The 27,504-nt window shown below is 38.9% G+C and overlaps 2 protein-coding genes and 1 long non-coding RNA gene across 5 annotated transcripts in view; 2 read left to right on the top strand and 1 right to left on the bottom strand.

Annotated features, from left to right (window-relative positions):
- The window catches only part of specc1 (sperm antigen with calponin homology and coiled-coil domains 1), an 86,286-nt gene extending 62,097 nt beyond the window's left edge, over positions 1 to 24,189 (bottom strand). The window contains exons 1-4 of one of the 3 annotated variants that reach the window (XM_014989694.2): positions 24,104 to 24,189; positions 22,328 to 22,487; positions 2,692 to 2,853; positions 1,862 to 1,997 (exon numbers count right to left, since the gene is read on the bottom strand). In XM_014989694.2, coding sequence (XP_014845180.2) covers positions 1,862 to 1,997; positions 2,692 to 2,847 — 292 coding nt within the window. In that variant the 5' untranslated portion in view covers positions 2,848 to 2,853; positions 22,328 to 22,487; positions 24,104 to 24,189. Of the gene's footprint in view, positions 1 to 1,861; positions 1,998 to 2,691; positions 2,854 to 6,943; positions 7,155 to 22,327; positions 22,488 to 24,103 lie in introns of those variants that run through there. The other 2 variants (XM_088012266.1, XM_014989696.2) reach the window with 2 other exon arrangements.
- Positions 1,929 to 15,262, top strand: LOC106919392 (uncharacterized). Its single transcript, XR_001418614.2, has 4 exons — positions 1,929 to 2,016; positions 4,816 to 4,914; positions 7,611 to 7,681; positions 14,798 to 15,262. It is a non-coding gene; the product is annotated as an uncharacterized LOC106919392 (long non-coding RNA).
- timm22 (translocase of inner mitochondrial membrane 22 homolog (yeast)) lies at positions 24,127 to 26,831 on the top strand. The gene is made up of 4 exons (XM_014989698.2): positions 24,127 to 24,385; positions 25,055 to 25,251; positions 26,110 to 26,182; positions 26,280 to 26,831. Exons 1-4 carry the CDS (start codon positions 24,127 to 24,129, stop codon positions 26,354 to 26,356), a joined length of 606 nt encoding a protein of 201 aa, XP_014845184.1. The 3' UTR covers positions 26,357 to 26,831.
- Positions 26,832 to 27,504: the final 673 nt, after the last annotated feature.

Genomic DNA, 27,504 nt, shown 5'->3' with positions numbered 1-27,504 from the left:
TCATTAATGGAGTGAATTTACCATAAATATATCAACCCCCCATGATACAAGACACAGGGGGGTTTATAGCTGTAATTTTGGTCGACTACCAGCAATTTTCTGAAAATCTAGGTCAGTAAGAGGATGTCAACTTTAATTATTTAGCATGAATTGCACAAAGCAGGAATTTGTTCTTGTCCTCGGGTGTGAAAACCCGACCTGTTGTTAATTAGAGCACAATCCAGCGAAAGTTGATCGGGGTCTAATTTAGTGTAATAGGAGCGAGAGCAGGAGTTGGCTGCAGTTTCCCGATTCCTCTGCAGTCTTTTGTCACGCAGTGGAAAAAAAATCCCTTGAAAGAACAAAATGACGAGCAGAAAAGCATCCTGGGAATCGGGCGGCATAAACCAACAAAGATTTGCAACGCGTTGAGGGTTCTTTGAAAAGATGCACCGACAAACTCCTAATCTCCAACTTCCTTGTTTTCACCAAATATAAAATACATTATTTAATTTTTTTTAATTAGTTTTAGTTCATCTCATAACGTGTAATGCCAACAAACAAGTAGGTGCTACATTTTATTTTTTAAAGGACTACTTATATTTAGGCCTGGAACCAGCTATTATCAGTCATCATGTTTTCTATTGATTACTGTGATGAGCGAGCATCCATCCATCCATCCATCCATCCATCCATCCATCCATCCATCCATCCATCCATCCATCCATCCATCCATCCATCCATCCATCCATCCATCCATCCATCCATCCATCTTCTTTACACCCTTGTCCATTAGTGGGGTCGGGAGGGTTTACTGTGATGAGTAATCAAATAAAAATATTGACACATTCTGCAGAAGTTTTATTTAAACGCTTAAGGATTTTTTTTGTACAAGATAAGAAGTGCATAAAAATAAATAATTCAGTTCCTTTAAATGATAAAAATGTTACCTTGATCATTTGTAGTGAAGATGCATCTAAAGCTAAAATAATACTTCTGACATGTGGAGAGTTCAGCCTTTTATACTTGACTTGGCATCAAAGCAGCCGAGGTCTCATCTGGCGATCACCTTCTGGATTAATGGAATAATAACTTGATATCAAAAAGTGCTTAATAGGAATTTTTTTTCCCCCCTGCAGAATTTGAACCAGGTGAAGCTAAAGCAGCCTTACAAAGCTTTCTTATCTTAAATGTATAATATTATCTTATGGTTTTGGCTTAATTACTGCTCTTAGCATGTTGTTCTTTCAGCAAATACCCCGTTTCAGAATCTGTATACTGCTGTTAATGATTATTTGATTACTAAAGTAGATGACAATTATTACAATAATCACAAATGATAACCCTAATCATGGTTATTGCTTGCCATGATTAGCGCTTGATTAGGCTCTAGTACCCCTGGTGACCCCACAAGGCAAGTAGGATAATGGATGGAATAAGCAAAAAAAGCTGATTAAAGACGTCATGAATTCTCTAAGAAAAACATTAATTTAGTGCTAATGAATAAGGTAAAAGAAAGGCAAAGTATTGTACATAAATGCTACAATAGAGAAGTAAATACAATTCCAGCTACTAAGTGTAAAAATAAAGAAAGTCTCCATTAATTTCCATTAAAACACTCGGTCATTTACAAATTATAAAATGGTTCACTAAGACTTTCCAGGCCAGAACCTCCACAGTCTTCCTTCCCAGCCACCAAACCTCAATCCCACAAACAAGTGCAAACAGGAAAACTAGAGAAAAAGATAAATGGAGTCTTTTTCAGGCAGCCTGCTGCCAGCTGCGCTCCAACAGAAGCCTTAGCGGCGCTCTGTGGCCACCTAGTGGCGGCATGTGGTCAATTCACCGACTGTGACGGAGCCAGAAGCTGCAGAGCGCCTACCTGAAAGGCTGCGAGGGCGGGCCTCTGCCAGGTCAGAGATTCCTCCGGTAGTGACGGTCTTCTTCATCCGGGAGCCTGCGGCTGCGGCGCCAAGGGCCGGCTTCGTCAAGGCATCGTCACTGCTGGCCCTTTTCAGCTACAAACACACACGTCAGGTTAGTGCCAACATTATACTCTTCTACTCCTTAAATAAACCCAAATGCTTGTCGAAGTCTCCTAATTTGTAAATATAAGTGTAATCAATCTCAGTGTAAATAAGGCTGTTCTGTGAAGGCCTCAGACGTTTGATAGACAACATTAGTGAAGGAACATCATAATAGGGCTGAAACGATTAATTGGATTGGTTGTTGAAATAATTATGAATTAATTTAGTAATCAATTAATCGTTCACTCAGTATACAGAAATTAAAAATTCAAAGCAGTAATTAAGCCAAAAATTGTTCAAAAATGTATACATTTTGTATTTAAAATAATAATAATAAAAAACTTTCTGTACCCAGAACTCATCAAGTAGCAAAGTTAGGGCTACTTGATTCAAATTCTGTTCATAAAAAACCTTTTGCATCCAATTATCAGCTAATCTAAAACAAATATATAGTCAATAAATCCCCCCTACACGGTATTGATGTTAAGTCAAGCAGAAAAGGGATGGGATCTTTTCACATGTTCATGTTAGATGGGCTTTTTCTTTTAGCTGCATTCTTTGCTACAAATGGTCAAATGTGCACTAAAGGTTTCAAACAGTTATGAGTTGTAGTTAGATTGTAATAATCTTCTGAATAAATGTAATTTAAATTCAGATTAAATTATACCTGGTTGCTGTGACTCACCTTGCTGAGCCGCTGGTCTGAAGCCAGCGTGTTGGAAGACCTGGAGTTCCTCAAGGCTGCAGAGGTGGAGGTAGAGGAGGTCAAGGATCCCTGCCTTACCCGCTCCTGGAGTCCCGGCTTGGGCAGCCCTCCCTTGGTGGCGCCCGATTTAAGCATGGCTGCCTGTTTGGAGACAGAAAAGCTACATTTAGCATTTTTATATCTTATTTTTACCTTGGCGCTTAGTAACTTTTGTCCTAATCGATTCTATCTGGAGCTTGTTTAATGATTATCATAACAACAACAACAAAACAGACTTGGAAACAGACCTTTAACTTTAATCTTTTTTTCTCTTTAAATAATGTTATGCAATTATCCACAATGCCAATAGGAAGCACAGAAGAATAGGGACAACAAACCTATAAGGCAGCAACACCGTCTGGTGGCATTTTCTTGCCGTTCCAAAATACACAAACGAAAAGCCGCTGTAATAAGTAACACCACTGAACCGCTTCCTGACAGAGGAAGGTAAAGGAACAGCCTCTCTTATCTAATTTGCTCAAACCTGGAGGGACTTACCAAGACTTGACACAACATGCACATAAGTAGCAAGTAGGAACGCAGATGGCCAAGGCCACAACGGTTATCTTTCTGAGAAATATATGTTTTCAAAAACCCACACAATGAGGGGTTTGTGTTTCCATCGCCAACAGGATGTGGTCAGCATGACTGCGTTTTATGTTTCAAGGAAAAGCCTTCATCTGGGGAAAACAGGAGGCCACTTAAACATGAGCGTGCCTCCTGTGTTGTTCCCTGTGGCCAGGCTGACTTATTGATTAGGGTTTTAGCAACCTGATCTCCCGAGGCAACCGGATAATTCATGATGGACCCGTTACATGACGCACATGGGTTTATAAGTCAACCGTATACTTATGAAGCGTTATAGCAAAGCCTTGCTTCTGCCTTACTTACTTCCTTCTGATTCTCTCCACCAAAAATTATATTTTGAGTGAATATCTGGAGATGAAATGCTGAACAAAACTAGAAGATAAAACATGTCTGAACCGTTCTAGAGAGTTCTGTAGAATCATTATAATGTAAAAATAAAGGATGTCTAAAAATACCTGAAGTACTGAATGTCTAAACAACCTTCAGGTCTGAGTGTGAGCATGCAAGGTTGTTTGTCCCGTCGTTGCCCAGGGCGTACAACGCCTTTCGCCCAATGGCCGCTGGAGAATAAACGGTCGTAGAAATGAAAGGGTGGATGGATGTTAACGGGGGCGGGCATATGTGGAAAACCTCATATGTTAAGGATTGTGATTCATTATGTCAAATAAAAAGCTAAACTGAAAGCATCATTGGAAATGTTATCGTTCCCATGTTTGCATTTCGCGAGATCATGAATAAATATCAGTAGCTTTGAAAATATGATTAAATGTAGTTACTGTGTGCCGTTTAGTGAAATAAATCACACCTGTTTAAGTAAGAGGCGTCCTGAAGAAGCCTGTTTCAAATGGGAATGTTTTACATACCTTAAAATTTATATTTTTTTTAAATAATTTTATCATTATCATAACAGTACCACAAAATAGCACAATAAATTCGAAGTCAACATCGGCCAACAGTCGCCTCCAAGTTTCTGTTCTCGTAATATTTCGTCTGATCTTCTAATCACTAAATGAATCTTTACTGCTTTATTAGTAGCTTTGTGTTATTCATATTTATTTAATATATTTCTTGATTTCAGCAGGGTAATCGGTATAAATATCACTGGGTACAAATCTAAACACAGCTGAAGAGGAAATATTGTAATAAAAAATGTCTTTTTAGGGACTCTAGTATCTAGGACTCTAGATACACAGGATCGTGTTCATTTTTAAATGTATTATGAGAAGATGGAGGATGTAGTCTGAGGTCACAGAGCTATGATGACAAGTTTAATATTTTACCTCTCATCTAGAAATACTGCTGGTATTTATTAGCATGGCATACAAATCATAAGATAACGAAGCTACAAACACTTTGTGAAATAATCTGTAGATTTTTCGTGTTGGTGTTTACAGAAAAGATTAGAGGAGCTTCAGGACTTGCTGATTGTGTTCAGTGTTTTGTGTGAGAGCATGTGTTTCTCTTCTGGCCCATCAGATGATCCTCAGGACTTCTCGGGGCAATATCCTGTGACTAACTCCTGCCTTAGTGGGCCGTCCAACAACGCCTCAGCAGTGACATCTCACCTCGTCTCAGGTCATTTTACGCGGCCGTTACTGCCAGGCATGAGTCTGACCTGCTCTCATCACGAGGTGGACAAACAGAAAAGGTGTAATTTGAGACGTTCCCGTTTAGGATACTCTATTTATATTTTTCAAATAAAAAAACAAAAACAGAACGATCAAAGATAACCTGGCAGCTTTGAGAGTAAAAAAAAAAAAAAGCTCTTTGGCTTCACCTCTTTCGGCCACTGCGGAGCCACGTTCTGCAAAACTGACCTCGCCATATTGCACTGCGGAGGTCTGATTCTCAGGAGCCAGAACGGTGTCCCACTTACTTCCCAACGACCTACTAGCTGTGAAACCTCAATCTCTACGACAAACAGACACGGAGGCTCCGTTCTCGTCTCTTGAACAACGTAAAAGTTTAGATGAGAAACTGCGATCGCTATTTAGCTGACAATAGAAATCTAGAAAGAGTAACTGGTCTACATTTTTTAACAATCTGATAAAAAAAATTCACAGGCAGAAAAAAGGCATGGCTTTGAACATGACTTGTGAAATCCTAAACATGGACCCTGCTCTAAAAAAAATCCAAACTTCACATAAAGGCAAGCATAATTTGTGGTTCTGAAATAAGTCATAGGTAGTCATCTGCCTTAATTACTGCTAAAAATAGCACGTTAAATGGTAGGCTGAATACGGGACAAAGTGCTGGAGCAGTTTTATGGACTACACTACAGAGAGGAGAGAAAAGAAAAAAGGGAAGTTATTTATACACGTTTTGTATATTTATTTGCAGAAATAAATGACGGCTGCCAGCGGAACCAATTTCAGATGGATAAAAAGTTGGTTTTTCACAAAACCATTTGGTTTTCCATCTGACTCGATAACCCATTAAAAAACCCCCCAATAATTTCAACAAATGTTTCTAAACATTTATATTAATCTCACACATATCCTTTCTCAGCTTCACTGAACGGCAGCCCAGTCTGTCAGAAACTCGATCATTTTCAACCAGTTCAATAAGTTAGTGGTAACAACACTCTTCACTGTGGATGTTGTTGCTGAAGGAGGAGCACTCAAAATTCAGGCGTTTACAACTAGAGGAAATAAGTGAAAAGCTAATAAAAAAGGAAAGCATTTTCTACATTACCTTGAAACATGTCTGCAGTTTAAATGAGTGAGAGAGAAAAACACTCAGCAGATAACAGGAAGGCCGAACAAGGTACAGGAAAGTTGCTCTGCTTTTCCCTATAAATCAGCTACCACGCTAATGTACTTTTTGTGTGCACATCATTTACACTGGCTAACATGGCTTATCATAACCTATGATCAGAGGCAGAAACAGCTTTAAGTTGAGACACTACAGCAGTGCAACCAAGTTCTCCCACCACTTCAAACACTCATTGCATGTCAGCATGGTTAGAATAAGCAGCATAGAGGAATGCATGCACCCAAACTAGGAGCTCTACATGTAAAACAGCATACATCCTGTCAGTATGTTTGCATGAAACTACAGATATAATGTTGATCAAAGAGGAAATAGCAGTCCTGCAAAGCTGTGGTTGCAAAATTAGCTGCTTTCCTGTTGTGGTTTTTAATCAGGCATTTAAAGATAGTTTGACATTTTCTTGAACATCTCGAGAGGCTATCAAGTACAATGTTGCTACATTCAGATCATGACAATAGTAAGCTTACTAAAAAATAAAAAAAAAAGAACATTGGAAATTAATATTATTGTAGCAAAGTGTAAATGGCATTACCTGTTGTAAGCCACTGTTCCTAAAAGTTGTGCAAAGTTCTGACCCAGCTCTTATTTCGCTTTTGGTGAAGCGGCAGAGACGAGCTGCCAGAAATGTCAGAAATCAGGCTGAAAACATCTACTGCCGATGTTTTCCCAGACTTTTCTTTCTCATTATATAAAGTTCAAACATCCCCCCCCAGCCCCACCAACCCTGGACTTTTGAAAACCAAACTCAAACCAATTTTTGATCTAAAAAAAATAAAAGGATATCAACACAACAAAAACATACAGCATGTGATTTCTCGAGCAGACCACTCACTTGTTAAGTAGCAGATGCTGTCCTGGAGCCTGAGTGCTCTGCTCCACAACTGAGGATAAATATCTGCTGCTTGGCCCTATGGAGCAAGTCGGGGGTGAAAATGAAAGGACACGAGAAGCGGCGGACAGCCTCCACACAGCAGCCAGAAAGAGGAAGAAGTGCCTCGCTCTCTTTCTGCTTCATACAAAGGAGAAGCGTGTCACATAGCTGCTGCCATGGGCATGTTTCTGTTCTCACCTCTCAGTTTTACACTTGTGATTAACAAGGGTTAAAAAAAACAACACTACAAAAACAAATACTTATCAATGTTGCTTCTAGTGCAAACAACTTGGTAGACTTGACATAAGACGACACATTTCAGCATGATATAGGAGCTTGTTTTAAGTTAATCATTTCTTAATATCGATTTTAAAAAGTACTAATTGCAAGTAAATAATCTGCCATTTTTCCCACATTACAAGTTAAAACGTATAGCTGCACTGGAAGATTATTTCACTCATAACTAGTATGTTTTCATCAATATTAATGACTTAAAACAAGATCCTATATTGTGCTGAAAAGTTACTTGTAAGTTTGTTTTGTTGTATTTCAAGTGTATAAAAGATATTTGCACTTGAATCTAGAGAGCAAAAATATTTGCAAAGAATTTGGGTTTTTCTTTTTGCAGTGAAGGAAGAAAGAACCAGAGGGAGGACGGGATCGCCATCATGTGACACAAACAACTGGGCAGAGTGCGAGGTGAACAAGAGCGATGAATTTTATCCTGAAAAGATTCAGCCGTTATCTAATTAAAATGCAATGCAGCCTGTGATCGAGATGGAAGATCACCATTTTTTTTTTAAATTACAAGTTTTACAAACGAATCCTGCAACTCCAATCTATTTATATCAATATTGTATTTTTTTTTGTTACCACACCAGGTTGTGTGGGCAGAAACAGCAGCGACTGGCACTGACAAAGCCCATCTGTGTCTCAGAAAGCCTCAGTAATATGAGGGTGGATCATTTGTGGACTGGCTGACAGTCAGAATTTATGTTCTTCAGTAATGGTCTCATTTTGATCCCACAACATGCAGCTTGCCAAGGATGTAGAGCATGTGGGTCGAAAGTGAACCGCATTCGGGTCTGGGATTAAACAGGCTTCAGTTTGTGGCTGGTGGTTAACAGAGGAACTCAATCTGACCGCACCCCTTCGTAAGCAAGAGGCTGCCTTTTAAAGTGTTGCAGCTAGACTTGAGAAAGACTGCAGATTGCTTTTAAGGCATTGCAAACTCCCACGTCCTGTTGCAGAGACAGATTTTTTTCAGCGCGGTTTAATCTCAGTATAAATGTAGAAGTTCTGCTTCAGAGGTTAAGGGGATTTTCACACCTCATAGTCTGGTAGACTCAGTTTGATCTGGGACCAAAATTCAAACATTTGTTACATTTTTAGCTGGTGTGGTTCTCTTTCACACTGCACGGTGTCAAACAAACCAAACCCTTTGAGAAACCTGTTCCCCTCCTCACCTATGGTGGCGCTGCAACAAGAATGACATGAGGAAATGACAGGAAAACATCTAAAGAAGACAACTTCCTTCACAAAAGTCATCATGGTGAAAAGTTTAAAGCAGAGTTAGGTTGTAAAACATTATCCCAAGCTGAGGTTTTGTCTCAGAGCACAAGCCATCGTTCAAACATGGAAAAAATATTGCACAACTGGAATCCACCAACATATGGTCATTCACTTAAACCAATAGGCCGGGCAGGAAGAGAATTAATCTAGAGAAACAGCCAAGAGATCCGTAGTAACTTTGGAGGAGCTGCAGAGTTTTACAGATCAGGAGAATTTGCAGACGGGACAATCATTAGTCACCCAAATATCTAGCCTTGGGAAAGAAATGACAGAAAGAAGAGACCCTCCAAATGTTTACTTCTAGAAAAACGTATACCGTCCGGATAATTTCCCTTCCCTTTTATGCATTTTTGTGTTGATCTTGCAAATAAAATCCTAACACAACTAATTGAAGTTTGTGGTTGTAACATGACAAAATGTAAAAAACTCGAGGGCTATGAATGCTTTTGAAAGGATCTGTATTTACATTGAGTCTGTGGAGATAATGCCACGTAAATTGCAGCCCACACATATTTTGTCAATGCAGTGCTTCATTCGTGCTACTGTGGTTTCACTCAGTGTCTGTGTGGCGACACCAAATTCCTCCATGGGGACAGAGAGTGTTGGCTGTATGTTGACGCATAACACTCTTAAACAGCAACAACTGGTTAAAAACGTGATCTTTGGAAATACTAACTTTGTTCATTTTTATCCCTAGTTTGGCAACACTTAATGGTGTTTAACAACTGTCTGTTTCTGCAGTTTGACAGAATGGTACTATAATCAGAAAAGGCCAAACTGAACCACATCGAGCCAAATATAGCACATAAAAATATTAATAATAACACAGGAAACTGAAACGCCAGCTATTTTATTATTCTAATGCAACAGATCTGAAATGCTCTCTCCTCTTCTCTGGTTACTCTAGCTTCCTTCCACAGTCCAAAAACAAGATGGCTGATTGGTCTACCTTGTTGACCTAAGGTGTGATTGATCAACACACTTGATGTATATTAGTTTGATTACTTTGGTGATGGCATTTGACAAAATGTAACATTTATTGCTTGTTTCACAACTGGTTACTGTATTGTATTTTTATGATGGTTCAAAGTATCAATGTGATGGATTATAAATATGAATAATTTCAGTTTTAACCTGTTCAAAGTAAGGTTAGATCAAGTTTCTGCTCAAAGTGAAATTACACAATATTTGGTGTGGCCAAAATAAAGAAACATCTTACATAAGACAATAGCAAACAAATACCAATCAGTACAAGCACAGATATCTTTCATCCATAACAATGGGCGCCTTGTACATTTAAGAAACTCATGGACTTGACATAATACAGCCAATTATCCAAACCTGCTGCAAAACTCAAAACTTGGCTAAATGAAGAACATAAAAGCAACATTGCGATGGAGAAACATGAATAAATAATGACAGAACATGGAGCGGCACGGCAGGACACCGAATAGGTGAAGTATCTCCACCATTGTGTGAAACAAGATGACAATATCCAGCAGGCTGAGTGAGGCTCCTACGGTGGGCGCCGACTGCCTCACAAGTCTTCCTTCTGCCTCCTTATGTGCACAGAAAGGAGTAGTGAGTCAGATTCTCCAAGCACGCACAATGTTTTTGACGGATATAAAAGCAAACATGCAGTGATGGTGATTCAGTCGAGTGTGTGTCTAAAAATAAATCCGTTTCCATGATTATTGTGCACAGGATGGAAGCAACAGCCAGAAAGTAGCACAAGATGAAGCCTACATGGTCAGAGTAACTCCTTTGTCTGCAAAATGAAAAGTCTGTCCACCGGTCACCCTTCGGTCTCCATAGTAAGTAAGTGTTTTTCTGGTAGTTTTCGCAGGCAACCCACCAGTTTGTTCCCTGAAAGTAACGCAGTCCAGCTGGCTTTAGATGTATTGCTATGGAGACAGTTCTAAACTTAAGCATGGCATTTTCGTACTTGCATGAGTTGTTTAACAAATAGCAGCTCCTTAGCCTCTGCCACAAAACACACGGCCTTCGGTGCGTCCTTTCACCAGTTTGGTCAGCCACGCCTCCTCTAGGCAGACCCACTCAACAACCAGCTGTACGGCATCCCACATGCATCTTTGAATATCATCCTCATCACCATGGGAAAATCTCTAAACAACACATGGAGCAACACCAGATGCTTTAAATGTCAAGTCTAGGAAAAGACAGTACTAAAGATAAAGACGGTTCTATTTGTTTAGTGATTTGATGTTTTTCAAGAAATTGGCAATACTACATATACCAGTTCAAATTCCTTCAACACAAATATTACTGTAGAAAAATGTCATGAATTAAAACTAAAATGATGTCCAATTTAATGAGATTGTAATGCTCAAATATAAAAATACCAACTGCCTGGGTGTAGTAGGATTCCTGAAAAATAAGCATTTTTTTTATATCAAAGCGCAGAAAGCACCTGTAAACTTTTTGTGCTGCTTGAGTTAGTGACCTTAAAGACATCACATGATCAGAGCAGCAGTTAGCCAAATGGCTACCTGTACTGGAGCAGCAAGACCAGTCACAGCTCAAGATTATTTAAACAATGTAAATGAAATTTTGTGTAGTAAGTGCAAAAATTACATGAATGCTGGGGTTTATCACTCTGACAAGTCAGGTCAGATTATCATTGGCCTGTCTGGTGCAGCTCTTCCCAGGTAAACAAACTACTCATTTGTTTATTGTCCATGGACGTATAGTAGACATGTTCCATCTGCCTTCCCACCTTGTTTGACTTCTGAGACTCACAACACATTTATTCAGCAACATTCCCCATCTATTGCTAAAAAGCAATGTAGATGAAAGTCTTTCAAATTTTGGTCCTGAAAGTCTGAGTGTCCAGTTTCCAGAGAAAGACCTCTGAGGTTGAGGAGATGTTTAACGCCTCCACCCAATCAAACACACAAACATTAACCAATTATTTACTTCATGCAACAACAACAAAAAAACTGTCATAACCACTCAAGTTATTTCAACCATTGATGATACAAATGTAAATCTGCTACAAAAGACAGAAATTCTTTAATGTCTGTAAATATCAGCATTTTGAATGAATTAATGAGGAAAGAAAGAGTCTTTGCTCCAACCTGCTAATCACAATCTTTGAATTGTCCACTCCTCCAGTGTACCAACAGGTAGGGTGTAGAAACTTCTCTTCTTAGTCTGTGTATTTGTGAAACTATTACATAATCTGGATTAAAAAAAATATTGTTGCCAAGCCTAAACATGTTTCAGTCTAAAACAAAGAGAAAGATGCAATATGGTAAAGAAAATGCTAACGCTCAGAAAGAACAAGAAAGCAGGTACTTTTATTTGAAAATCCAAAACACAGACAGCATGTCAAATCTAACGTCTGTTTTTGCAGCTCGAGTCTAAATCCAAGATTCCAGCCCATCTCCTTGAATCGGTTCACAGCCACAAGTTTTTCAAAGACTTTTGGCACCAGCTATTTTCCACAACTTTCCCATTTCCTCTTCCACCCTCTGATGCTTGTTGAACTCCTCAGCTTCGTTCTTGACGTTGCTGTTGTTGGCAAAACTACCTCCATCACAACTGGTTACGGCCTTCCTTTTCCTGCCTCAAAAACAGCTCTGACTCCTTCGTTTCCTTCAAAAAGTGTTGGTTCACTGATTGTTTGATTCTGTACGTTAATATCTAGTTAACCCACTACCGACTTGAGTAACGGTGATTAATTTGTTTAAACAATTAATCACTTGATTGGGAAGATATTGGTCCATTTGGTAAACTTTTTGGTCTATCTGCACATGCTAACTCGTTAGCACTGCTGGTGAAGATGCATTCATATTTTACTGCAGCAGTAATCAAACACTGTAAAAACCCAGTTTATTTTCAGTACATTTATTCAAAGATTAATTGCATTTGTTATATCTATACGATGGGCTGCACAGTGGCGCAGTTGGTAGAGCTATTGCCTTGCAGCAAGAAGGTTCTGGGTTTGATTCTGCATGGAGTTTGCATGTTCTCCCTGTGCATGCTTGGGTTTTCTCCAGGTACTCTGGTTTCCTCCCACAGTCCAAAAACATGACTGTCAGGTTAATTGGTTTCTCTAAAAAATTGTACCTAGGTTTGAGTGTGTGTGTCCAGGGTGTACCCCACCTCTCGCCCGGAACGTTAGCTGGAGATAGGCACCTCTCGCAACCCCAATAAGGGACAAGGGTGTAAAGAAAATGGATGGATATCTATATGTAAAACATTAGTTGGTTCTTTATCATTTTATCCAAAGTCATTAAGCTCCATTTGTTGCCTCAGATTACAGACACCTGGTATAAGAGAAGGGCTGTTTTGGGACTGATAAATAATTTCTGTGTTGATTTGGATCATCATTTATAAAAACACTATAAACTTGCAATATAGGATAGTCATTTTACAGATCTTTTTTAAGGAGCTTCCACAAATGTATTCATGTCTAAATGTGTGCAAATACTAGCACTACTACGCCACCGTTAAGTTACTACTGTACCGTTGCTGGAGCACATGTGTAGCATCTGTCCAACACCTGAATGTAGTAAAGGAGTGTGTGAAAAAACCATCATCTCAGCTAAAGCCCAACAGGAAGCGTGGGATCGCTTTGTATCCCATGCTGTGAGGCGCTCTCTGTTCCCTCTGTGTTCCTATATTAGTCAGTGGGGATGTGAAACTTGCATGTAACAGGAAACATAATGTGGTATTAGCGGAGGTGCGGCAGTTTCAAACTAGAAATTACAGAAAATGTTTCATTTTCTGAAGGCAGAAGAATTTATTAGAAATGGGAAACGTGCTAACACCTGTGTTAGTGTTTCTGAAAGTATTTTTTGAGTCTAAAGCAAAACGGTAGCATTTCAAATACCATTTTTGATTTGTTTGTGCTCAATGAGGTATTTTTGAGTCGTTTCAAATATAGTTATGAGTAACACTGAAGTAATTTCTCAAATAAAAAACAAGTTCTTGGTGTAGGAATATGAAACTGTGAAACCACAAGAGCATCTGCTTATATCAGCATCTTTGAGTTAAAAAAAAAAAAAGAGAAGGAACCTACTGAGGAAAATGCTGAGTTGATGGTTTGCTTTGATCTGGACAGAGATCAATAGGTTTTCTAGTTCGCCTTCAGGCCTGGGAAGTGTAGATTCACAAATCTTCTGAATAACAAGGTCTCACCTCGGGACTCGGGTTTATGGCTATTTTATTTATCAAGGAACACTGCATACCTGCATGCTAACAGGTTAACATTGTGCCAACAATCACACTTTTCTCTGTGGAAGTTGCCACTGCAGAACAAAGACAGTTGTGTTCACTATCAGAGAGTAGTGTTTAAAAATGAATTAAACCTTTTCAGCAGACGGGTGTTGGCTGTTTATTCAGGTTGCAAAAACAGCGAAGGAGTAATCAGCAAACAACAGGAAGCTTAGAATATTAAAGTAAATATGATCCCTTATGAAAGGGATCTGTTTGATCCCTTTGTAAGAGTCTGATTCCAGCTGTTCTCGAATCTGTAACAGATTAGCATCAATTATTGTAAGAGTCCCAATTTCTCTACAGAGAATATGAACAGAAACCACTGTGCGATAATGCTAAAAGCAATAATACAAGACTTTTGAGACAATTTAAGATGTTCTGTCTGTATTCATTTCGTCTTAAAATAACTTTTTTTTTTGTTTAACTGCAGCACAATACGACACTGTCCTCTGCTCCTAACAATGATTTTCCTTCAAATACTGAAAAGGTGGAGATTTCTTTTTCTTATTTTTGAAATCATTTTATTAAAAGAAACGAATGTCTTCTCATAAGATGCATATTGTACATTTGGACAGAAATAGAAAAACATTTGTGTTTAGTGAAGGAGCAAATATTGCTCTAATTCTTTAGTTTAGTTTTGGAGGATTTTGATAATGTATTTCTAATTTTTTTAGTAATGTTGAGAGACAGTTCTGTAAATTTGGACTTTTCTTGAGAAATAATTATTTTATTTGAGTATTTTATATAGAAGCCAGCTCTGTTTACAATTATCAAAAATACAGAGAAGTTTATTTATTTTTTTCTTTAGCAAACATTTACAGCAACAAGTCAGAGCTATTCATAAACTGGTGATTAGAAATTTATGCATCAACAGTCTGAGTCCTTCATTATTTCCCCAAGCAATCTTCTATATTTGGGGACCTCGCTAATAAAATGTGAAGACAGATTCAACCTTTATGAATATTTTAAGCCTCCCGTTTTCTGTTTCATCTTTCTCAGAGCTGCGGCTCCCCTGAGGTTTGAACTTCCTGCTCTCCCAGTGTCAAAGTTCTTGACTGATAAACAGCCAGTCGGAGCCACGTTGCAGAAACTTCAGCTGCTTTCCAGTCTGCCAAGCTGGCTGAGTGTACCGAGTGGGCGGACTCCATAGAAACACAAGCACAGCATCCACAAGGTCTGCGAGGGAATTAAAAAAAAAAAAAAAAACAACAACAAAAAAAAACACGCAGCCACTAAAACCGAGATACTTTCCACAAAGTAACATCATAATCGTCAGCACCAACAACAACCCTTTCTGTCCAACCCAACAGAAATGAACACTCCTGTTTGTATTTTGAGTCTGTATGCTGTACCCAGTATTGTGGCATGAAAGGCATTTGATGTTCACTGCGGGTGTGTTCGGTTTGACTTGTATGGAGAATAAAGGAGATTACAATGGGTCAGACAACTAACAGACAAAGCAAATATTTTAACGACCTGATAAGTCACACACCCAAGCTTGCTAGTCCTGTTTGCATTTTAATTCACCCGCCTCTTGGAGCTGCATGCCTTTTACACTTTTACCAAGACAAAAACATTAGCATTCCTTAAAGCCAGTGAGTTGAGCCACTGAGGGCGATGCTTGTCAAGAATGTAGATTGTTTCCTGAGCTTCAAACACAGCCTGAGGAAATGAAGATGCTTGGAGCTTCCCTTCACAGAACAAACAAACAGAAAGAAACGCTCTGTACCACTGCGAGGCACAATGTGTATCTACTTACTGAGGTGGGATATTTTTAGGCAGAAATGTTCTTGAAAATCTTGCAGAGGCTGAGAGCCATCTGTTGTTTCACAAGGCAAGAGTATTTCATTTTATACCTCCAAGCCCACATTTAGCCAAAAATGTTGATATTTCTTATTTATTTATTAAATTAATTGAATAAGCAATGAGCAGAGAGACAGACTGGTTACTGACGGCAGCAGGTTTATAGCTCGACAATGATCAATTCATCAAAAACGTGGTTTTTTTTCTTATGTACTACGCACTACCAAGTAAAACTGACAAGAACACTCATTAGTGTAGACACTGTTACAAAGTGAAGACAAAGTTAACCATTTTTAGTATAATGGCGTCATAAGAAAGCCCAGAGATGAAGCAACTAGAGATGCACTATGTATCGGCAATAATATCAGATAAAGGATTCAACAAACATGCAACATGATGTCAACTCTGATCTCCAAATAACTTCCAGCTGATAGGAGGAAGGCTTGAGGAAAACATTTTGCATGAATATCTATTAGAGACCAGAAACAGCTAAAATCAGTAAAGGTACCTGCTAGGTTTCAAATTCTGGCTAGCCCATTTCTAAATGGAGTTCCACTCTGCTAATCAGAACCACTCACCTTCCAACATAAGTATCCGTTATTACAGTCAAGGGCAACCGCCCTAAAAGGCAACATTTAATAATCTATGCTACGTTGCTTTTTTGAATTCCAGTTAAATTATTCTCAAATAATGTTGAATACCTCAGTCCACTTTAAAAATTTCTTACAGAGAGCTATGAAAGCTATTCTCTTCCCGCAGTGAAGTGGATTAACACACAGGAAAGGGAGCTGAACACTGCTTTGAGACAAACAAGGATATCCGACACACTGACCTCAGAGGACACAGCTATTAATAATAAAGCCCCACTATCTGTCCAACGGGTTTGCTGTTTGACTTTCTGGCAACTGAAAACCAACTAGATGGTTCAGAAAATAAGCAATGATGACTCACACTTTGTAAGTCAATTTTCTCTACATGAATAAACAGATATTAAGAGTCTTTTTTTTTTATTTAAATGTAGAACAACTTGAGTTAATTTAAAAACCTTCATGGTGGTAACACCTTGCACTTGTCTTTACCAACCTAATGACACATTTATTTTGATTCAAAGTGTATAAAGTCAGAGGAACGCAGCCAGAGAGAGCAACATATTGTTTATGAGTGGGTTTATACATACAGTCCATCTCAAACAGAGTTCTGAGATAAGCATGGACTACCGCTATCTCAAGCTGCTCAACTGAAATACATATCTGACACGAACACAAATGAATGCTCTGCACTTCTGACAGTCCACACTGATGACAGCAACATTTAAATGTTTTTTTGTTTTGCAAAAAACAAAAAAAAAAACCCTCTCTCAGGGGAAAATCTAACAGCAGTGCTGATGCTGTCAGAAAATGCAGGCAGCCCTGCTGGCATCCCATCTCTTTACCGCCTCAGACCATCTTGTATTGTCAAAAGTATTACCACAAGGAGAACAAATTCAAACGTGCTGATAAGATTTTCCAGAGTCTGATAGAAGCCCGTTATGAACTGATCCAGGATTAAGGCTCATCAGCGTTCTGACTGCATAAATTAGAGACTGCTGGAAACGTTTTACGCTCTTATACAAAAAAAAGCTATTAAAACCTATAAATTAAGGTGCTGATTTGTGATGCATCCTCTAGCAAAATGGTAATAAGTGTAATAAAAATCTAACATATAGGATCATTATGTTTCAGCAGCTGCAAAGTCAGTTTTCTGAAAACATTATTCTGTTGAGTCCAGTCCTTCTTCTCTGGCCTGGTTGATGTATTTGTGAACTACTGCTAACTGAAAACAGGTTGCATGAGTTGTTTGTGGTAACAAAGGTCTGTAGGAAGTATTTTATGATTATTATACTGTCTTACTGTGAGCATCACCAGTTGATAAGGAAGGCCCATCTCACATGAGAAAAAATAAAAACAAACCCTGAGCAAAATGCCTTCCTAAAGCAGTCATGCATCTTGAATCTTCATACATGCTGTCAGGTTAAAACCACAAACTTCTATGTTTTTTTCTTGAAATATAAAGTGATGGATCAACACAAAGTAATTCACAGATGGGTTTCTACATTCTGGACAATCTGCAAACGGTGGCAAGCATTTATATTCCTGAGTTAATCATTCGTAGAACCACCGGTCCCTGCAGCTACTGTGTTTTGGATAATGTCTAGCAACTTTGCACATTTAGAGACTGAAGTTTTTGATGTTTGCGGAGAACATCTGTGAACAAGTCTTGCAAAGAGTCTGTTGCAAGACTTTATATGTCTTGCATTAGATTCTGAGTTGGATTTATGCTCAGGACTCGGGCCATTCTAGCACGTGGATGATGTGCACTGCTACTCTTTCCACCTCTCATGTCATTCAACATGCAGGCCACATAGTTCAGTTTTGGTCAGAACCTCGTTCAACATGTTGGCAGTGTAACCCACATGATTTGCGACAAACCGGTAACAATGGCTTTCATCCTACCGCTGTCATAAAAGAAGGAGCTGAAGAGTGTGTGACCAAAAGTTGTCATGACAACAGATTCAGTTTCTGCAGCTCATCCAGAGTTGGCATCAGCTTCCTAGTTGCTGTGCTACATCATGTCTTCTTTCTGGGACTATCCATAACTCAGGATATTGTCTTTCACATATGAAATGCATTGTAGTTTCTGTTTGTAGAATAATAAAATGTGAATGGGTCCAACGGATAGGAATACTTTTGCTGAGCAATGTAACTGCAATTGTGTTCAGAAGACAAAAGCAATAAAATAGCATCCTTGAATAGCATTCTTGTGTTACCTATATCCATAAGGGACAAAAACATAAAATATTGGAGAACAGAAGTGGATCTGAAAGTACAAAAACCAAGGGATACTATGATATCTGTAAAGCGAATGTAAGGTTCATCTAATCAGTCATAAACCTCATATAAACCAGGGTTGGTTCATCTAGGATAATTTTCTTTCACTTCAGTATCGGGGCAGCTGAATGTTTGCCAACGCGAGACAGAGATTAATGTCCCAAGTGTTAAATTAAGTCAGTAATCCATCACTACTAGTGTGTGTTTTTCCACAGAAGTAATTTGGCATCTCTGAATAGAGAAGAACATCACTGCAGCATCTTCTATTTCACCAGATGGACACGGTCACTGCGAATGTAGTTACCCGTCCCGAGCCAATTCGCTCAGAACCAACAGTGGGAGGAAAACAGTTCGTTTTCTCCTTGCCGTCCCTCCGCAGCACCTTCAACGTGAGCCGTTTCCAGGACACCGGCGCTGGTGGGAGATATTTCTCAGAGTCTGCCCCAACACTGAGACGGGGACCTTGAATTCCCCTCTCAGCATCTCACATTCACACAGGCTCGAATTCCTCCCACTAAGCAGAGCAGTCAAGGAGATCACGAGATAACATTTTCTGGGTAATAAAAGGACAGTTTCGCCACTATACAGCTGGATGTGTACGTTCCCCACACAACCCCTGGCTATAAATAGCACAGCAATGACAGGAACTGCTTGGATAATGACTTGAACAGAAGATGAGAGGAGTCGTTGAGAAACTCTCAGCTCCTTGCTGTTGGACATTCATAACTACCTCCATCAATAACAAAGAAAATCCTATGGATTTCCAGATTGTAGATGCTGCAGTTCTTAGTCTGATATCTTTACTTTTGAATGTTAGTTGCTGGACAGATCCAGTCCAAATCAAATTGAGGAAACGGCTCCATTAACAAATGAGCAATTACAAAATCGGATGTTTTGATTTTGCTCAGACTGCCATATGACTTGCACTTCCTGCGGCTTTTTAGAAGAACAGCCTGTCCTGAAAACAGCCTGGATCCTGCAGACAGTGTCCCAAATTAACCATGAGTAAAAACAGAGTCTTTAAGGTGGCGGTATTATGCGTTTCCCAGACACGTAGTGCCATTTTAGCAACTGAAGGTAACTAGATCACCTACAGCTGTTATATATATGCTGTATATATGTATATGATTATATTTTCCTTTAGATTTCGTAATTTAACACCTTGAAATTGGGCCTTTGTCTTTTTAAAAACTCATGGTCTTTCAATCACTCCACCTTCAGGAAGTCATCACAACATCCTGATGATATTGCTCCTCTATTAACCCTTTAACAAAGTTTTTACCTGCGCTGCTCTGAGACGTAGCTCGTATAATGAGCTCAGCAGATGCGCAGTTCGACCAGGTGTTTGCTAATCGCTGCTGGCTAGTTTGAAGGATCTGAGTGGGTGTTTAGTGGGGGAGGGCTCCTCTGTAAGGAGGAAGCTCTGAAGCTTGGAAATCGCAGCTCTGAGGAAGAAGCTGCACCCCAAAGGTGGAGCTAGGTCCAACCAGGCGTTTGCACAGCTGAATGGTTGCCGTGGGAGATTAAAGGATTTCTCAAACATGCATATAAGAATCAAGGCAACACCCCAGGCATGTTTTTGATGAGGGAATAAGATAACATCATGATATAACCATCAGAAAATACATAATACCATCCCTTTAATGTCATTCTATAAAGAAAATATGCAGTGGAAGCCTCCTAAAGAAAAGTCCTTATATTAGAATTCTCTCATCTTTTCTGCCAAAAGCAACAGAAAACAGGGAGTGTTGTAATCCATTGTCCACTTGATGCCAAGCACCCTCCACACTGAGATGGATGTGGAGTTCTTCAAAAACATGAATTCTCAAATTCAAACTGTCTTTGTTCCCCACTTGTAGATACAAATATCCTTCATAGTTATTTAAAAAATTGTTTATTATTGAAGAATCTTCATTATGAATAAAATAATGATCCATCTGTTTACGTGGCAGGAGCAGAGTCACAAACAACATAGTCAGGACAGACCTTCTAGACGGGCCAATTAAAGACAGAAACTGCAACCTTTCAGAAAACTGCTGCACAAAACGCAACAATGGCTCGTTTAACTACAAAGGTAATGATCTAATGAGAAACAAATGGTTCGCTGATCACACCAGGAAGAACAGCTTGATGCTCCCAAAGGTGGTCTGGACACAACTTGGCACTAAAACCAACAATTTACACAAAACTTAAGCTGCTAAGCTGGTTCTTTTTTTTTTTCTTTTTGACATTTATTCAATGTCTCAACATTTTTAAAAAGCACCAGGAGAAAAAAACTAATGGATTTAATATTTCTTGGAACATTTTAATTCTCAAGGCAAATCTATTTAAATATTTTTAACAGCAGGTTCCAGCAGCACCTCGGTCTAAGGCTTTGAAATCTGCTGAGACGAGATTTCTAAATCAACTTAAAAGAGTTTAAACTTAAAGCTACGCCCTCTGTTGTAAGTTTGACTATTTAAATAGCAACTGGAAAAATATGTATTCACAGTGCTGGACATGTTTACTTATGGAAGCGGTAAACTGCCAGAGCAAGGAAATAAATTCTGGAGTTGTATCTTGTTATAACGAGATACAGACGTCAATAAAAACATGAAGATTTCTCTTTTTAGAGAGACATAAAAATACTTTCCATTGGCAGATTATGACTTCTTAAAAAGGCATAAAGAATCTCTCCGTCTTTCTCACTCGTTTCTTCCAGATGACACTCAAACATCCTGCAAAGACTTGCCGTTCTATTATGACTTTCTCAATTAAACAAGAACATATTTTAAATCTAGGCCTTTTCCTAACATTTTTGATATGATCAGTATTGAAGGTTTGTTGATTTTATTTTTGCGATTTATAATAGTTTTAGATATGATGGTACAGCACTGTTTAAACTGTATTTAAACATGGCATTATAAATAAAAAGGTATTTATTTATTTGCATGTTTCAAATACTGAGCATTCAAAAATGGTTTGGCATGACAAAAATGATGAACATGTGGAGAAGCATCACATAGCCTCTGATAAGGATGGTGGAGAATCATCCAGCATACTTTGGGCCTGGATCTTTTCTCTCAGAACTGTAGTGCTTGGATTTCTTGAAATACTGGGGCATTATAAATAGATGTCTGGTGACCCTCCAGTAAACTGAAAATGGGTTATTGGATCATTCAGAAGGATATTGATCTAAAACATATAGCCAAGTCAACAAAGAAATTAATACAAAAGACTGAGTTCTAAAATATACACAAATAGGAAGATTTGCCTATTTGTTTTGTAAAAAAGCAATACAAAACCAGTCTCTGATAGACTAAGAAACATTAGTCTATCAGAGAATTAGGTTTCTGTCTCTAGACAACAATTAAAGAAACTAAGCAGATGTTTGATCGAGCAGATGGGATGTATTGATCGAGCTGGAACCCTGTTGAGCACACAAACCCCGCCGGTGCAGCGAAATTCACTAAATTATCTGAAGCATCCTGTAGACTTTCAACATCCTGCAGGCGAGATTCCCCTCACCTGTTCAAGAATACAGCCAGTTCCAGGTCCAATTACCCTGGAAACAACATGTCCTTGGACTCTATCATCCTATATAAAGCAGGAGAAAACACGTCAGCTATAAAATGACCGTGAAAACCAAAATTACTCTCACTAACACTGTAAACAACCGTCTACAGTCACTTCTGCGTCGGTGTTGCCCCGGCCAAGCCAACACCGGTCCCGTGCAACTTAGACTCCTTCTTAAATGTCAGACACAAGACAGCAGTAACGTTAAAATATTTGGATTTTACCTGAGTGAACTGGAGAAAAATTAAGGAAAGCTGTAAGGTGAGAAAAAGATAGAAACATGTAGTCCATTTCTTCTCCTCACCTGTTCGCTAATGCGGCGGAGCTGCTGCTGCTGCTGCTGCTTTCTGTGATGCTGCTACCGCCGCCGCCTCGCTCACGCGAGTCATTAAAGTGACACCCGCTGACTGAGCCGGTGGGTGGAGCGCGTGCTGGATGATTTGGCGCAGTGCTCGAATAGGTTTCTGGGAAACGTAGTCGTTAATGCTTCAAAAATGAGAAACGGACAGGACAAAAATAACAAGTAAAACGGCATTTTATATAAGTTTATATAACTTATTGTATACCTTTGATCAAAGGAAATAAACCTGGGCATCAATGACTCTGAAATTCAGTATTATCTCTGTATTATATGGTCAAACTTTGAGATTATTTGGCTTTCTTTGATGCCCTGGAGTGAGAAGAACAATGGCATGTTGTTTGCCAAAGCGAAGTTTTATTTATTTATTTTACATTTCTAATAAAAAGTCATTATTAACCTAACCTATTAACCTATTTTACTGTTGCTCACATATTCAATATTAATTCATTTCCAGCAAACCTCAACTGTTAGTACATCAGTGAGCAATAACCCTTTTGCTCTTTGATCACTTTTGTACCAGGCATTACATTTCTTCCCCAAATCTCCCAAATTTTTCATGGTAAACCTAATTATATATGCTCAGGAATATAATCCAATGCTACCTCAGAGGTTCAGACAGAGGAAGGCCAATAATCTTTTATTCCATTTTGAAAGTGTTGATTTTTATTTTGATGGATATGAGTTTCTTGAGATGAAACACGTTAAAATACCACAACAACTCCTAACTTGTGGTCTGGAATTATTTGAAGATCAAGGGTGAGCAATATTCTATGCGTGTGTGGGGAGGGAGCATGATTTAAATAAATACATGTTGGAGTTTGACAAATTTTCACCTTTCCTCTATATAATTCATGCAAAGAAAATGATTACGCACACAAAATTGGTCAAGAAGGAAGAATAAGCAGATATCAAATTAGGGGTGGGTATCGTTCTCTTTGGGGCCACTGCTTAGGGCAGTACGCAAGAGGGCAAAACCTCTAAAGGAAGCTAACTTAGACCATGTGACTCAGATAAATACAAGGATGGTTTTGGGTCAAGAACAAAAGTTGAGATGACATCAACTTTTGTTCACCAAGATTGATCAACAAAGGGAAATAAAAAGCTGAAAAACAGTGGCTTTAAATGTTTGGTAAAGTAAATAAATCAATAAACAGTCGCTTTTTCAGTGACTGTTTATTGATTTATTTGCTTTATTTGAAAAAGCAAATAAATTAATGGAATTTGATAAATAAAACACCATGTGTTAACCAGCAGGCGGTCCGAGTGGTGTTTCAATTCAGTTCAATTCAAAAATACTTTATTTACAACTTATTGCTGCATAAGTCTGTTGTCAACGGTGAATATCACGCCGCTGTCATTGTCTCTGATATCATGCCGCTATCAAAAATGATCTGCTATGTGTTTTAAAGACAATCTCCTCCCACACCGCTTCGTCTGCCCCTTATGCAAGATGATTCATCGGCTGACTGTGAATGAGCACACACACTTGGCTGTTATGTCGAATGTGCGGATGGGAGTTTAAGAGACAGTGGCGACTTTAAAAAATATACACACTAAGACACTAAGAGAGACATGATGTTTCAAGTTGTGTTTTCTTCACGTGATCATAGATATATTTTTTTTCTACAAGAAAACAAACATTTTACCCACCAAAACTTAACTTGCGCTTAGAAAATAATTCGGCGAATCTGCACCCTATCAGCTCACAGCTAAACTTACATAGAGCAGTGTCATTGAGAAACATGGCCGCGTCCACGGGGGCTGCAGATGCTGCTGCCTCAGACTCTACAGGTCCAGCTTCCTCGGTTCCGACCATGGGCAGTCCAACGATCCAGTATAGTATGGTTCTGGAGCACCTGGTAGGGGAGAAGCGGCCCATTAAAGATCTGAGCCCCGGAGTTATGGGGGGTCTGCCGGTGCCTCCGAAAAGCGACGAACAGAAGATGATAGAGAGGGGAATGGAGAGCTGCGCCTTCAAGTCGGTCCTGGCCTGTGTAGGAGGTAAACAACCGCACACCTGGGGATAATTAGGTTATGAGTGAATACAAAATGGTTTATGGTTGTCACTTTTCTTTCAAATGGAAGAAAATCAATGTGGCATAGATCCGTATTAAGGAACATAAAATCCAGAGCAGCCAACTTTTAGAAGTCACTTACAATTTATTTTTAATAAAGTCCATAATTTGTGTGTCATTTAATCTAAGAAAAACGTAGTTGTTAGTGAAAACCTCTGATGTTCTTTGGGGAACATTAGTAAACAAAACCGCATCATGAAGACGAATACAGGTCAGGGGTCAAGTTGAGAAGTTTAAAAATAGATATAGGAATAATAGATCACATAAACCTACCAAGATGTTTGAACCATTTATGAAAATAAACTTTCAGAATTCCTCCAGGGGTAACTCTGGAGGAGTTATCACAGCTTTAGCTGCTTCGCAAAGAAGAACCAAGCCAAAAAACACATGCATCATGTTCCTTTTACGGTTTTTCATTACTTTGGTTTGGCCTGTCCGGTAAAATTCCAATGCAAAACAGCAAAGCTTTTGGTTGTAACGTGACAAAATGGGAGGCAGATTTAAAGATGATTCTGAAAACGCTGATGAGAGTGTGTTCTTCGCTTCTAGTGACTCCTTATTTGTATCTGATAATGGAGCGTTTATCTTTCCACAGGGTTTGTCCTCGGAGGAGCTTTTGGTGTGTTCACAGCTGGTATCGACACCAATGTCGGCTTCGACCCCAAAGACCCCCTGAGGACGCCGACGGCTCGAGAAGTCCTGAAAGACATGGGCCAGAGGGGCATGTCGTACGCCAAGAACTTTGCTATTGTGGGCGCCATGTTTTCCTGCACCGAGTGCATCATTGAATCAGTGAGTGGCATCATTTCCGGTTTTGTCCGACGTGACACCGAATGTGACATTTTGTATCGTCATTTTGATTGTGTGTTATTTTTTAAAAATTATTATTATTGTAAAGTATCTATAATATATTTTACCAAGATATTTAAATATCGATCTTGCCGTTTTAACCTCTGAGGAAAGGTGTTAGAGCGCCCTCTGCTGATTAAATCTGAATATTACTCAAAAGGGCTTTTAAATCAGGAACTTGATCACAAAGTGAAACACATTATATTTATTGATCTGTCTGTTTATTTCATTCATTTACACTTGAAAATAAACATATCACATGTTACAAAAGTTTTGAACGATAAGTAGGTGGAAGAAAAAAATATCTTTATAGTCTACCCCTTCTCTGAAAAGTTAATTCAATATACCATTAGCATCTAAGCATTAATTAACCATTCATATAGATACATATTTAAATGTAAAACAAACAATGTATATAAGAAAGATATATTATCTTTGTAATGATGCAGCACTCTACTGACACAGATGTATGTTTGAAAGCCTTTATTTCTATTAATTATGATTTTCCACTTGCAGGTGACGAAAAGATGAGATTTAAAATTAGAGCATTACACCAGACAAATAAAAAAATTATGTAAAAATTTAGAAATGTGAAATTAATGAAAAGTATGTTTAATACCTGCGTAAAAGTTATTTTCAAAACATACTTTTAACCCGACGAACGGGCCTCATCTAAACTTGTATTCTAATTTATCGAATACGACTTTGGAGGGGAAACCGCAGTCTTTGTCCTCCAGTTGTTGTGTCTCTGTCCCCATGAAGGTAAATCCATCAGTGTTTTTGCATCCATTTGCTTTGCAGCACAGAGGAAAGTCTGACTGGAAGAATGCGGTGTACAGTGGCTGTGTGACCGGAGGAGCCATAGGCTTCCGCGGTAGGTATCCTCCTCCTTTTCCACTGGCTTCACCCTAAAACTGGGCTCCGCTTCATGTCGTTTCTCTATTTCTCCTTTTCTTCTGTCCGTCGCGCAGCTGGTCTCAAAGCCGGAGTCCTCGGATGTGGAGGATTTGCTGCATTCTCCGCTGCCATCGAATATTACTTGCGATGAGACGAGAGGCTTTTACGGACGAGAACTTGTTTTCTATGTGGACTTGCTGCGAGGAAGCCGGGGCACAGAGAGGAACGTCGACGAAGGTTGGCTTCAGGGACTCTGCTGGGACCTGAACAGCGCTTGTAGGGGATGTTCCTGCGTCTCCAGTCACAGAATCTCATGAACAAAGAAACTTCCGCACCCGGGTCCTGATACCGAGGCCCGGAAACCCGCTATTTGGTTACAGACTCGTTATATAAATTGACAGGATGTAATCAAGTAGGATTATTTATATTAAAGTTTTTTTTTTTTTAAGTGGTTCGTTCACTCAGTAATTTTAACAATAAGAGGTATTCTAGTTTCAATTTTTGACTTCAGGAATTTTCTGAAACATGCAATGCCTCTTTCTTTGTCAATCTGTGTGTACAGTATGATGGCACTACTAGTTATCATTGTGCTCCCGATTATGAATTAAAGGAGATAAGAGGATGAATGCTCTTTGTCCTCATTCTTACAAAAATAAACATAGTAAAGATATTTAACGGGCTTTTATCCTCAGACCCCTTTAGTGATGCCCTTAAATAAAATCCATCACTAACTACAAGGTAGATCACGTCTCTGAAACTTGCAGTTCCCCTCCAAACCAGTTGGTGGCAGCAGTGATGTATGCTTAGCATGTATTTAGAAATATAGGCGTATATTTATTGCTTCAACCAAACATTTTCTTTCTTTAGTGAATTAAATGTAAAATACAGATGTGATTCAATTTTAAATCATGTCCAGTCTATAGGATTCACTGGTGAACTCCAGCTGCAGGAGGATCTCCTGGATGATCAGTTTAGAGATCATTTTGGAACATCATAGGTGCCAATACTAACCTGTTATGTTTTTGTTTATATTTTTCCATAAATTTAGAAAAAAAATTCTGTTTTTTCTTACTTTGTCATTAAGTGTTGTTTGATCTGTTCTTAAGGATTCTGCAACAATAATGTGGGAAAAGTGACGGAGGTGTAAATACTTTCTGGTGGCTCTATAAGATTAGTTAAAGAAATTAACATATGGACCTATGAAATTAATGTTTATCAAAGTCTGCGTGAGCTGGTGGCATTTGGAAGAGTCATTGGCAGCAATGACGGATATTGGCCACTAGAGGGTGCAACATGCGC

The sequence above is a fragment of the Poecilia mexicana genome, unplaced genomic scaffold (genome assembly GCF_051168715.1).
Source record: "Poecilia mexicana isolate PSO_F unplaced genomic scaffold, ASM5116871v1 scaffold_14, whole genome shotgun sequence".
NCBI lineage: Eukaryota > Metazoa > Chordata > Actinopteri > Cyprinodontiformes > Poeciliidae > Poecilia > Poecilia mexicana.
The sequence above is the reverse complement of the archived record's forward strand: the minus strand, read 5'-3'. Positions and strand labels throughout refer to the sequence as shown.